This window comes from the organism of the source record quoted next, unplaced genomic scaffold (assembly GCF_019419815.1).
Source record: "Pyrus x bretschneideri cultivar Hongxiangsu unplaced genomic scaffold, Pyrus_bretschneideri_v1 Contig34, whole genome shotgun sequence".
Taxonomy (NCBI): domain Eukaryota; kingdom Viridiplantae; phylum Streptophyta; class Magnoliopsida; order Rosales; family Rosaceae; genus Pyrus; species Pyrus x bretschneideri.
This window is the reverse complement of record NW_025999657.1, coordinates 1,235,681-1,250,043: the sequence shown is the minus strand read 5'-3', so window position 1 is coordinate 1,250,043 and position 14,363 is coordinate 1,235,681. Positions and strand designations below refer to the sequence as shown.

Genomic DNA, 14,363 nt, shown 5'->3' with positions numbered 1-14,363 from the left:
AGATCAAATTTGTAAATGACAACAACTCCAGCATTGGCAATAAAGTAAAATATCAAGCATGTTATTCTACATACCAAAAAGTGAAAAAAGGAAACAGAAGAAATTATGGAATCGAAAACTCAACAGATTACTGAAAGTTGTAAAAAGACAATTGAACAAATGATGAACAAGAAATTTCTGCGCTCAAAAGGAAAATACGTGCAAGTTGTAGAAAGTGTAAACTTGATAAGAAAGAATAGCTAACCATATACCATTCCCCTAATAACGATACAGCTAACATTTCTATAACTTGCCAGCAAGCGTACCAGTAAGAGCCAACATAATGACATGCCACATGAATAACTTTACCTTATTACTGTGGCAGTAAAAATTTTACATCTGTGATACACAAAACTGTTTATCATTTTCCTCCTCTTCTTTAGTCCTATGCTCAAGTTTATCCTCGTTCGATCCCAGCAGCAATAGTTTATCTCTTTCAATGTTAGTGCTACCACTATTGACCAAGGAAAGTTGATCCAACGTGCCAGCATTCCTTTTGTAGTTCCAAACAAGCATTGAAACGTAATCCTGAGGTGAAACAAGACCTTGGTCCATGATGCACCTACGCTGCTCCTCAATAGTTTTTGGATCATCAAGCCTTATATATTCAAGTAGTGCCTTCTCATGATCGGGCCTCCAGTTACTTGGGAAAGGGCTGTAATCTGTCTCAGGAACAAGAGACATCCTGGTATACTGAAGCCCATCAATTGACTCGGCAAGACCCATCCTCAACAAATTATGGTACTCAGGTGACTGCCCCTTCTTCTCCTTCAAAGGACGACTCAGATTCCTCGAACCAATCTTGTACACCTTTGCACGTGAACGGAGCTTGTACTTTGCTGCATAGAGCTTCGCAAGTGAACCCCTTAAAATGTAAGAGCAAAAGTTCACAATTTTTTTCCGGTTATCTGCAAATCTATACCACTCAACCATTGTGGACAGAAACTTGTTCATTTGTGCATTAGTATGAGCTTGGGTGGCATGAAACATTCTGAAACAAGGTTGTGGGTCTGGATCCCTGTCTCCCTTAAGAAAGCTCAACTTCCTAAATTGCTTGATGCACTGTTTCAAGCTTGCTGTAACTGATAAAAGAGTGCCTACACCCTTCTCACTAATGATTTTCCCACCAGTTGCAGTGTAACGAAGCGTTGGGTACACAACTCTGCGACACAACACATGATCTAGAAACATTATTCCCTTTGTTATGTGTTCTATAGGGAGGCTCTCATTGTCAAGCTTGAGCACATACTTCTGATCAACAAACTCAATCAATTGTTTTCTCAATGTGGCAGCATCTGATCGAGGTCCTCGAACACCAATTAAAATATGACCACCATATCGAACGTAATCCATCTTTCTGGTCTTATCTGGGCCACTTGTTGGCACAAATTCAGGCCAAGATGTATTTCCATGTTCTGCTTCACCTTCCGGGCTATTCCATATGACATCACTCTTTGACGGATGATAAAAGTCCTTAATCTTCCCCTCCATCCAGCGGTCCAGTTCATCCAAACAAACATTAGCAAAAAGGGGGCTAAGTATCCCACAATGGCCCCAAGAAGGAAGCTTCTCTGCCTCCTCAGGTGCAAACCCAAAAAAAGTCTCCAACCAATATGGGTCTGGTTTCGGCTCATCCTCTGCTAACACCCTCTTCTTCTGATATTTTCTCTTCTTTTTCTTCTTCTCCACTCCATCATCCTTACTCGTAACCACTGGTGTAACCAACGCCGCCTTCACCAAATCAATGATCTTCTTATCCCTCACATCCCTGATCAAAGCATTTATCACCAAACCCACCTTCATCCCATCCAATATAGTACTCAAATCGCCCTTTATATACCACAAGTACCCTGCAAAACTCCTCCTAATCACCCTCAACACTGTATGCGCATTCCTCCCCGGCCTAAACGCAAATGACTTTTGAGAGAACCGACCCTCATATATTGGCTCCAAAATCATTAACAGAACTTCCTGCACTAACTTATCTTGAAATGGGGCCGGTTGTGTAGTCGTCAGAATGGCCTTAATTTTCCTCTTAGACAAAGACTCGTATTCAGTCTTATCCTTGGGTGATTTAATAAAGAACTCTAGTCTAGCACCCCACCTAAACCTACTGTCAAGAACAGCATTACGAAGCGCTAACAAGTCCTCAAGCGCTGACCTCTGTATTTCACTGCGGGGCATATACGCACCCATCTCGTCGGCGCAAACCTTCTGGTACGCCAATACCCACAACTCGAATCGGCGAAGGTAAGAGGACAAATTAGTCACAATCCTATCAGGTTCACGAAAATTCTCAATCCACATTTGGGATAAAACAGAAACGCCATCTTCTTTTATCAAATTCGAGGGGTCTTCGGGATCAGGTATGCGGCGGTTCACAGGAGAGTACGAAAGTAAGCGAATTGAGGCGAACCCAGTGCCCCTGTGACATGAAGGGTTGAAATGGGAGCAGAGGAAGAAGGTGCTGTTGTGCTTGGTGGTGGTGGGGAGGATAGAATTGGAATTTGCGAGAACTTGGTGGGTAAAAATGGCAAGGCGGCGAAGCATTTTGGGATTGGGAGTAGAAGAGTTTAGGTCATTTTCTGGGTTTGATTGTTCATCAACAAACGACAGAAGAGCATTAACAGTGATTGAATAAACCCTAGTAATAGAGAGAAAGAGGAATTTGAGAGCTTACTTGAATGGTTGCCATGGCAGTTCAACAGCCAAACGCTGTCGTTTTCGGAGCAAGGTGCGAGTGCAACAGAGGTTGAAGACGACAGGAAGCAAAAACCTTGCCTTAAACCCTAGGGCCTCTGTCTTTGCGAAAACCAAACCTGCAATTTTCTTCCTTTATTTTGACTGTAGTTGTGACCCGCTAACTTCTGGTATTTCTATTTTGCTCCTACAAACTTATGGGATTTATTTAGTGCGCGCTGGTCGTTGATCGATGAATCCTTGGCTGCACATCTAATTTTTTTTTATAGAAGTTTTAGAGAAAAGTTTATAGTACTATTTATTTTAACGAAAAATTATATTTTTACATTAAAAAGTCAAACCTGGTACTATTTAATTTACCGTTTATTTTGTCCTTATCGTTAAAATTCAAAGTTTTCAAACTATTTTCATTAGTTTATTTTTATTTTTATTTCATTCGGTGAATGTCATATAAACAAGATCATAGTAAATTTTCGCAAACTTAGTTCATTATCAAATATGTTGGAGACTAAATAAATCAAACGAAATTAAGAATCAGTATTAAACATAAGGGTTTAAGAGGCATACAGCTGTGTGTTAAAGTCATTTGTCTTCTTATATTGCAACTGAAAAGTTTTTGGATAAATTACATAAAACTATCTCAATTATAGGTCGAACCACAATCTCTTATCTTATATTTTAAAAATTACAATATCATAACCCATCCTATAAATTTGTTGCAATGTCAGACATTCGTCAATTTTTCTGTTAATTTCTCTACTAAATGCTTACGTGGATTGAGTGCGGCCCACTCCTTAGCTCAATTGGATTAATAAATTAATTAAATATTAAAAAACTTAAAATAAAATCATTTAAATATTTTTATAAAAAATGTGGGACCCACCCAAATATTTAAATGATTTTATTTTATTTTTTTAATATTGAATGAAGTTTTTAATTCAGTGTAGGTCCCGTCTCAAGCCACGTCAGCATTTAACAGAGAAATTGACAGAAAAATTGAAGGAGGTTTGACATATTGACAAATTCGTAAGATGAGGTATGACATTGTAATTTTTTTTTTAAAACATAAGGTATAAGGTTGTGGTTCGACTTATAGTTAAGGTAATTTGGTGTAATTTACCCAAAAATTTATCAAAACATGCACTTGAAGTCATAACTAGTTGGAGATGTGTGTTTCTACCAACAAAATAAAAAACCCAACTAAACAGACTGCCTAATTTCGTTTGGTTCGATTTTACATTCATTTTTAAATTTTTTTGAATCAAACCGATTCTAAAATACATTATGATTTAGATGACGTTTTGTAAAAATGATCTTTTAAGGAAGATCTACAAAGTGAACGGCTCGGATTATATGAAACTATTGCTGAGTCAACCCAAATGTTGGGTTTAATTGACTAAATGAATAGTCTATTTAATTATTTTTCTAAAAAATAATTTTTACAAAATAATTTATGAAATGATCATTTCTGATCATAACCACGAAATTACGTAAATCAAGACTCTGAATTTTGAGTGGTGACTTGTACTACATGTGCCACAAGTTAGAATGGCACGAGTGCTTATTTTATTTGTAGATTGTGGTTTATAATTTAACCTAAAACTCCCGCAAAGTGAAAATGCGGTAACCAAACTCACACCCACAGCCCCACGCCTACCAAGTGCTCGACGGAAAGCCCCAACCGTCGAAATCCCAGGATGGAGTCGAGCATCCTAGAGTCGATCGGCGTCGAGATCATCGGCGTCATGTCCCCAGTCTCGATCTGCATGCTCCTTGTTGTTCTCTTAGTCTACGCTCTCTCTCCCTCCAATCCCTTCTCCGCCTCCGCTCCTCCGATCCGCACCGCCGCCAACCTCGTCTACCTCGAGACCCCCACCGATTCCGCCGCCCAAAAGCTCGAAGGCGCCCTCCTCAACGCCCTGGTCTTCGTCGTCCTCATCGCCGTCGTCACCTTCCTCCTCGTCCTCCTCTACTACTACAACTTCACCAACTTTTTGAAGAACTACATGCGCTTCTCCGCCTTTTTCGTGCTGGGTACCATGGGAGGTTCGATTTTCTTGTCCATTGTTCAGCATTTCTCCATACCCATCGACTCCATTACTTGCTTTTTGCTGCTTTTCAATTTCACTGTTGTGGGGGTCTTGTCCGTCTTCTCCGGCGGTGTACCCATTTTTCTACGCCAAGCTTATATGGTTTCTTTGGGGATTATTGTGGCGGCTTGGTTTACCAAGTTGCCCGAATGGACGACTTGGGTTTTGCTTGTGGCGCTGGCCGTCTATGATTTGGTGGCCGTGCTGGCACCGGGCGGCCCACTTAAGCTCTTGGTGGAGTTGGCCTCTAGCCGGGATGAAGAGCTCCCAGCTTTGATTTACGAGGCCCGCCCAACTGTGCCAAATTCTGGGCGTCGTGGGACCGGTTTGGAGCTTTTGGTTGCTGGGGTTTCGGATTCTGGGTCTGTGGAGCTTCAGGCAGTCCCCAGGGGCAATGGGAATCAAAATGAGAATGAAAATGGTGGTAATTCTGAGTATACCTCTGTTGATGTTGAGGTCGCGAATGAGGAAGGTGAGGGTAATAGAGATGAAGGGGAGAGATTACTATTGGAGGATAATTCACGGGGTAGGCCGTCGCCAAGTAGTGGTTCTTCGAGATATTCGAGTATGATTGTTCAGTCCGATAGAGCTACACAATATGGCAGTGGGGCATCTGAAATTATTAGCGAGGAAATGTCTCCTCTTGTTGAAACGACAGGATTGGAGAATGAGAGAGAGCAATTGAGGAGGGAAGGTAGCGAAATGTTCAGTAAAGGTATTAAACTTGGTCTAGGGGATTTCGTTTTCTACAGTGTTCTTGTGGGCAGAGCTGCAATGTATGACCTTATGACTGTGTATGCCTGTTATCTTGCCATTATTTCGGGACTTGGGTGCACTCTTATTTTGTTGTCAGTGTACCATCGGGCTTTGCCGGCTCTGCCCATATCGATCATTTTGGGTGTTGTTTTTTACTTCTTGACTCGGTTATTAATGGAGCCTTTTGTTGTTGGGACAGCTACAAATTTGTTGATGTTTTGATAGTCCATTAGTTTTTGGTAAGAGAAAGATTACATTAAGAGGAAGCTAATGTTTTGTAGCATGAGATCTGTATACAAATTAAAAGGTATTTGTTCCTTTAACTTTCTCTCGTTGTTGCACATGTAATTGCTTGTGATCCATCCAGAAACAATGAATTGGATAATGTAATCATTTGAGACCAGAAAATAGAAAGAAAAAAAAATTGTTCTTGTTAGTCCGTTTTATAAGTTGTTTTCGTCAGCTTGCTTCCATGTCCATTTGATACATTTTGACACTTCCATTTTGTTTGTGTTTTTGCAATGCTTTGATGAATACGTAAGTAATATTAAGAGAATACTCCATTTATTGTGAATGCAAAGCCGCCAAATATATGCATTCAAAATCTCAAATGGATTTGAAATCACAATGAACTCGGTGCAATTAGTAGTTATTAGGCAAATGCGATCTTCTTTATTTGTAAGGTTTCAAACATTACAAATGTTAGGGTCCCTAAATGTTATAGGGTAGTGCTATTCACACACCCCTTTTTACCTCTCGCACACCATTGTAATTTTCATCCATTGATCTTCATCAATTCATTTGATCTAACAGTCGGAAATTGAGACAGGCGTGTGAGAGGTAAAAATGGGTGTTTGTATAGCACCACCCATGTTATATCATGCATTTCCTGCTTCCAATCTGACGAGTTTCGAGAGCTGGTGATAGTAGTGAAGTCAAGAAAAACAAATTTTCTGGTCAAGTTTGAGCACTGAAGTGCTAATAAAAGCAGATTTTTTCCTCAGCTTATTTTCTAACATACAGATAAAGATGCGCTGAGATAATCAGGCTCGAGTTTGCTTAAAAAAGTGGCATACCTCTCATCAGGTATACTTGTCTAGTTGTCCATGTATTCTGTGAAGGTTTAAATTCAGGATGGATATAGGCCAGTTCTAGACTTCCTCTGAGAGGAAGTAAGCATTTAATTATATTTATTTAGCTAGCATAATCACCACTTTCTGTATATTATTCATATTTGATCTCATTAAATTTCAAGTAAAAAGGCTGGGATTGTTAATATCTTCCTGTTATCTCCTCTCTCACTAAGAGTTAACACATAAGCAACAAATGTATTGTGTTTTCCGTTAAGCCTATAAGTCGCAGACCAGAACACACAGAGCAAGTTTAAGAGAGAGTGAAAGAGAGCAAGAGGTACTGGGACTCTCTCTCTGTCTCCTGTGATTTTTGTACTTCATTTCGGTTAGGGATAGCAGAGAAAGGGGAATTGGAATCGTGAACCACGATTTTGATTGTCCTTTGTTCTTCTAAAATTAGCTTCAATTAAACAAGACTTGTGAGAGACTTGCTGGTCACCGTCGAGGCAGGTAAGCGAGTTTCAGTTCCCGTTATTTTTTCTGAATTTTCTCAGCAACTATTTTCTCTTTATTTGAATGTTCTCTCGCTTGTATGTGTTTTATGGGTATGATAGGGAATAGAAATTCGGAGGTGCATTTGTAAATTTCGAGAGGAGGCACACACTTATTTTTCTGCAATTTCATGCTATAGACCAGAAATTAACTGCTCTAAGAATGCAATTTCTTCAAGTATCCTACAGTGGGATTACGCATGAAAGACTGCTGCCCTCTGGTGTGGCTGTGGCCTATGCTTTCAGAAGCTGTAATTGTTAATCCTTCAAAACATTAGATTATTTTCAATAACAAAGAATGGATGTGTTGCTTCAAATTGAGCCACAATTCATTAACCACTTTGATCTGTTTAGGATTATGTTACCGTCTTGAAAGTTGAAGAATCTATAGTGTCATATAAATTATTTGAAATTGCGGGTTGAAACTATAAGACAAGTGTTATGATAGGATTAAAAGCACACCACAAAGTAGCTCACAAATGTCCTATTGATTTTCCTTATTAACACTAAGATTTGTCAATTGTAGCATATGAAAATAAGGGTCTTTCCTGCAGAAGATTGTTTTATCCAATTACTTAAAATGTCACAAAAACTGGGTTACTGTTGCTACTGACCAGCCACTAATTATTAGACCGACTTATACTTATCTAAAGTCTAGGAAATTTTATATGCAGACACTAGACATACAGACCTACACTTACACAAATTTTTGGGATTTTTGGAGTTGATTTGCTATTTAAATTAAATCGAACAAAAACAGAACAGAAATAGATTTTAAGTAGTTCTCAAATGAATAAAAACGAGTTAGGGGAATTGCTATCCACCATCAAATAATCATACAAACATGTTATGTTTTATTCAAATTCCTTTTATTTCTGGATGAAGATGCTCAAGTTGGCTCAATGTTAGAACTCAACCTATTACTCTTTCTTATGTAGTACGTTAAGAGAATGGCGTTTTCAACTTAACTTAGCCCCATTTTGGGGTTGAGGTGATTTAAAAAAAAGCTGCTATGAAAAAAAGCTGGAAGAGTTTTTGGTGTTTGGTAAACACCCCAAACCAGCTTTTCTTGAAAGTTTCAGATGAAAAAAAGCTAAAATGGGAAGCTGCAAAAAGTAGCTTCAGAAAACAGCTTCTTGTCAAAACACGGAGCTACAATAATTCTTTTAATGAAAATTTCAAATTGCCAATGTTACCCTCGTTTCTCTCTGCCTTCTCTCTCGCATGCCCTTCTGAAATCGCAGAACATTCAGCACGCCCTTTTCTCCTTTGTTGCCTGCAGCTACACTGCACCTCTTCTCCTCTTCCTCCTTTTCCTCTCTCTCCGTCGGTCTCAGCGCCAGCTGTCACCTTCCCTCCTTCCTCTGGTAAGCTTCTCTTCTCTAAAATTTTGTTATTTATTTGTTTGGATTTTTTAATTTGGGGATGGGGAGAGTGAAAGAGGGGTGGGAAGAGCGAAGGGATGAGTGTATGGGTGTCGGGAAAACTAGGGATGGAGAAAAAATTGGGGAAAAAAATTAGGGTTTGTGGAGGAAACAAGAAAATTTGAGAGAGAAGAAAAATTGATTACTTCTCTATTCATGTTCCTTAAATTTTGTTTTGGATTAAAGAGTTATTTGTGTTTTTGTTGTGCTTGGTTGGGGAGAATGTGTATGCTGTATGTGAATGTTTAGATTCGATGAACACCCTGTAATAAACACATTAAAATTAAATTGCGTAAGTTTTAGGGCTAATTAACATGTTCTTATCATTCATCACCAATTATGATATGAAAAATATCATGGACTTGGAGACTTGAATTTTGGTCTTTTGTCTACCATTAATGGTAGATATTCCTCGTCTTATTCCAAATGCTCCTTTTGTAGCAGTGCAGAGTGCTCTGTGTTCAAATTATTTGGTGGCTTTCCTTTCTATTTCTTTTTAGGCCAACAAAGATAGAAGAAACCTTTTGACTGGGGAATGAATGAGCTAAAGAATGAATAGTAGAGAAATTAGGATTATGCAAATGACAACAAATCACCATATATATTGTGTATAGAAATTAGGATTATGCAAATGGACCGCCTTCCGTGGAGGTCCATTTTTTCTTCTACTTCCCCTTTAATTTGTATTGTTGTTGATTTAATTTGCCTTTGTGTAATGGAATTCCTGAGCATGCTTCTGGCTGCTGCTATTTCTCATTTTTGGTTCAATTGTTACATCAATTTTTCTTTTGTTCTCTGCTACTTGGTGATCGCGAGATGCGAATTGGGAATTTGAATTTGTTTGTGTGAGAGAGATATTGGAAACTTTGTAGGATGAATTTGACTATTTCAGCTAGAAAACGAAATAATTTGTTTCTCCTTATTTCGATTGTTGTTGGAATTTTCTGCTTGCATTAATTGAATATGCAGCTTTAAGCACAGATCGAAGCTCCAACTTTCCCCAAATGATAACGATTGCTATCGTTTGTGCTGACTTCCATATGCAGTTAGGTTAGGCCTTATGTATTTCTGCTTCCATGACTATTATTCGGTCATGTGAAGACGTCTGTGAATTTCATCCGTTCTGTGAATTTCGTTTGGTTGACTTTGTAGGGTTTAATTTCATTAACTTTTTATCTACACTAAGTCTAGATTTATAAATATAGAAAGAATCCCTGTAAGTGAAGATGACGCATTTTTGTAACAAATAAAAGTCTTTGAATCTAGTTCTTACAACTACCTAATGCTTTCATGTACTATGTATTCTTAGAGTCCAATTTGTCTCTTTCATGTACATAATGCTTTCATGTACTGTGTATGCTCATTTGTTTCTTTCATGTACATAATGCTTTCTGGTTTATATTACAATATCATACGTTCTTGTTTTAATATATATATATATATATATGTGTGTGTGTGTGTGTGTGTATGTATGTATGTATGTATACAAATCACTAGTTGGTATCGATGGCAAAGAAGAGGGCATCTTCATCAAATCCTACAGCTACATGGAATGCCCACAATATATCTATATTTTGTGATGTATGCATCAAGGAGGTTGAGGCCGAACATCGTCTGGGCACTCACTTTGACAAAGATGGATATGCAAATATTAGAGAGCTAACTTCAAGGCAGAGAGTGGGCATGATTATGAAAGAAAGCAACTAAAAAATAAGTGGGATGCACTTAAAAATGAGTGGAAGTTGTGGAAAGAGCTAGTTGGTAAAGAAACTGGCCTAGGGTGGAATTTGAGCAAGGGTACTGTTGATGCCTCTGAGGAGTGGTGGAATAATAAAATTCAGGTTTGTGTATTTATCTTTTAATATGTATTATAATATCATGCAATATGTATTAACCATATTCTTTCTTACTTAAACAAAGAATATGGAAGATAACGAAAAAAGGGAATTAGTCTTGAGATGGAGGACAAGTTAGATAGGATGTTCTCGAACACAGTTGCTATTGGTGAACATGCCTAGGCACCTTTATCTGGGGTACTACCACCAGAGACAAGAGAGGAATCTATAGGACAAATTTACAACAATTTACATACTTGCTTTGTATAATTATTACAATACAAAACAAAATTTTCAATTTTCAGGAAAATATTACTTGGTAGATGTGGGGTACCCACAAATGGGAGGTTATTTGGGACCATATAAAGGTGAAGGATATCATCTCCCGGATTTTCGTAGGGGTCCCGAACCAACGGGTCATAAAGAGGTATTTAACCACATGCATTCTTCTCTTAGGAGCATCATTGAACGAATTTTTAGGGTATGGAAGAAAAGATGGACAATTTTAAGGAATATGCCTAATTACCCGTTCAATAAGCAAGTGAAGATTGTCATTACTACAATGGCTCTTCATAACTACATACGAATGTATTCTGAACGTGATCGTCATTTTGATGACCCAGGGACTATTGTGAAGAGAGCGATAGTAATGATGATGATGATGAAGAATACCAAAATTATCAAGTTGAAGGATCCCATGAGATAGAAACATTAAGAAATAGAATAGCAGTAAGTTTGATGAATGCATCTAATTAGACTACTTTCAAGTACATTAACAATATTGTACTAATGAATCCTAGTTATTCAGTCTAAAATATTTCAATTGAAGTAGTCTATCATACTAATTAATATTTAAGATAAAGTTTATAAATATTTTTCTTTTAAAAATAAAGTATATTTAGTAATTTACTTTTATTTGTTAAGAAAATTAAATTAATAGCACATCTAGTATTATACCCTTTTTGGTCATTTCACACAGTCACAACTGTTTTACATAAAAGTTTACCAACAGTTTATAAATATTTTTCTTTTAAAAATAAAGTATATTTAGTAATTCACTTTTATTTGTTAAGAAAATTAAATTAATAGCACATCTAGTATTATACCCTTTTTGGTCATTTCACACAGTCACAACTGTTTTACATAAAAGTTTACCAAACACTATCATACTGCTTTTTTTTTTTTCCAAAAACACTTATACAAAAAAGTTTACCAAACACTCTGCTGCTTTATTTCACAATCACTTATTCTCACAGCATAGCAAAAACAGTTTTTTTTTTAAAGCACATCAATACCAAACCAGCCCTAGACTTTGGGCCAGCTCATTTTTAGAGGTGGAATTGCTCTAATGGGACATGTCGGTTTGGTAGGGCATTGCTTCGTAAAAAAAAAATTATGATGCGAAACATAAAGTATAAGGATTCGATGTTGTCCAGAGGTTAGGATATTCTAGTTTTCACCATGGAGACCCTCGTTCAATTCCTGGCAACTAAACCTTTTGTATTCTTTTTAGTTTAAAATTTATTATATTCTACATTCAAACTCTGTGTTCCCAAGCTTCTCTCCTTCCTTCAAAGTTCAAACTTCATTCAAGAACCTTCCCCTCTTTTTGCCACAGTGCTCGAGACTCGTGGGGTAGAGGTTAATATCCGGTGGTTTCAATATAAAATCTTGAAAAAAAAATTAAACGATAAACTACCAACTTTTCATTCATAATCTTTGAACAATATTACAAGGTACAAAAACTAAATTTGTCCACAATATCAATTATGAAGTTTAATCATAACAACTTAACAATAGCTATGAGCTATTATGAATTTAAATTTTCCATCCAATACACATCATTTTTTATATTGTATATGATCAATTTAGACTAAAATATAAAACTTACTTAAAATTCAAAATTTACAAGGTTAATTGGCGGTGGAGACAATGGAGAGAAGTGAACCAAGTGATGGGTGTGGAGAGGAGACATGTGTAGGCATGAAGCAGTTAAGTGGCGTTAGAGGAAAAAGGGATTTTGCAGTTTATTCAATTGGAAAAAGTAAATGCAAGCTACAAAGACTAAATTTGTCCACAATATCAATTATGAAGTTTAATCATAATAACTTAACAATAGCTATAAGCTATTGCAAATTTAAATTTTCCATCCAATACACATCATTTTTTATATTTGTGAAGCCAAAAATAATCAAGAAAATTATAGAGGTGACACGTGGACTTTTGGATAAAAAACACAAAATTACCCTTGAGGCATATCAGGATTCCCACGTGCGTGCAACGGATAATAACGGCTCAATCAAGGAAGAGTCAAAGGTGATCAAAATGGTATTTATTCAAATCCCTCTTATCACTCCCCTATAAATAGCCTCATTATCCCACTAAAAAGCTAAGTCATTTGCTACCCACAAACTCTTAAACACATTCTTTTCAGAATTCTAACTTTGGAATCGGAGATTCTTTGGCCAAAGCCCCCGATTCATCGTGGGCGAGTGAGGTTTTTGGCCTTAATCTTAGGTGTTATTATTTTGTAGGTGCATTTTCGTCAAAGGAGAAGATGACAGAAATTTGCATCCAAAAATTGGTGTTTTCATTGAGAGTTTGATTCACACGCTTGAAGATGACTCTTGTATTCAAAGTTTCTCATTTCTTGTTCGTTCGTAAATTTTTCATATGTTCTTATTTCTAGAATTTTTTAAATTCTTTGAATAGATGCAAGAGAAAATTAAAATGGCGGGAAATTCGGAAACTACAACGAACGAAACTTCCAACGTTTAAAGATCTGGATCAAATGATGGAAGACAAGATGTAGCCCCACCATGATGATCCACGAGACTCACCGCGATAAGAGAAGTAACCTTGCCAACATGGAGCACCACCACCATGCCAGCCACGACAATTGTCATGGCAATGAAGAGTGGGACAACTCCATGGTAGCTAGGCCATGAAACAACGACAGCTGTAGCCCATGGAGCAATAGCCCAACGAGTAGTTGTAGAGTAGCAAGCCCACGGGGCAACCAGCCCACGACGCAACGCGAGCCCAAGCATCGTTGAGAAGAGGAAAGGCCCAGTTGAATATCATAGTGTGCCATAACCAAGACTATGAACTAATAAGAATATTATTAAACAAACGAAAATGCCAAAAGGCACCCAGTTGAATATCAGAGTGTGCCATAACCAAGACTATAAACTAATAAGAATATTGTTTCAACCAATAACGTAGTGCCACGTGGCATGATCCACAACCTCATCGTTTATTTTTTGTCCATATAAACCTACATCCATCCTAATTCATACACCAAACTCAAACTAGCTTAGAATCCTTCTTCATTGTTTTTAAATCTTGAATTCTTACAACGTCTTCTTCAAGAAGATTGTATGAAATTGATAAGGAAGAGAAAAAATCGTTGGAAGAACATGAAGAATTATTCAATCTCGAGGATGGTGCTCGTAATAGAAGAGGAAAAGGACGATGAACTTAGAAGGTAGAGAGCCTCACATTCCCGTCGTGTCATGCAAGTTGTGGGTCAAATCTCCAAACGCAGACGTGCTGCAAACTTGGATAGAAAGAGGGAAAGACGAGGTAATGATCTATTGGAAGATTATTTTATTCCCAACAATGTATTCCCTGATCATGTTTTTAGATGTCATTTTAGAATGCAACGAAGTTTGTTCAATAAAATCATGATTGCTATTTTCAACCATAATCCATACTTTGTGCAAAAAAAAGGATGTTTTTCATGTTATAGGTCTCCGTCCTGAGCAAAAAACTAATGATGCCTTGTGGAGGCTTGCATATGGAGCATTTGCAGACCAAGTGGATGAGATTATGAGGATGGAAAAATCAACTGTTCTAGAGTCCTTGATGTGGTTTTGCTCCACAATTGAAGCCC

The 14,363-nt window shown here is 37.5% G+C and overlaps 2 protein-coding genes across 2 annotated transcripts; one reads left to right on the top strand and one right to left on the bottom strand.

Moving 5' to 3' along the window:
• Positions 1-205: 205 nt before the first annotated feature.
• LOC103961086 (nuclear intron maturase 2, mitochondrial) lies at positions 206-2,689 on the bottom strand. Its single transcript, XM_009373598.3, has one exon. The coding sequence runs from the start codon at positions 2,587-2,589 to the stop codon at positions 373-375; it is 2,217 nt and encodes a 738-aa protein (XP_009371873.2). The 5' UTR covers positions 2,590-2,689; the 3' UTR covers positions 206-372.
• A 1,611-nt stretch (positions 2,690-4,300) lies between these two features.
• Positions 4,301-6,021, top strand: LOC103961085 (presenilin-like protein At1g08700). Its single transcript, XM_009373597.3, has one exon. It carries the CDS (start codon positions 4,437-4,439, stop codon positions 5,805-5,807), a length of 1,371 nt encoding a protein of 456 aa, XP_009371872.1. The 5' UTR covers positions 4,301-4,436; the 3' UTR covers positions 5,808-6,021.
• Positions 6,022-14,363: the final 8,342 nt, after the last annotated feature.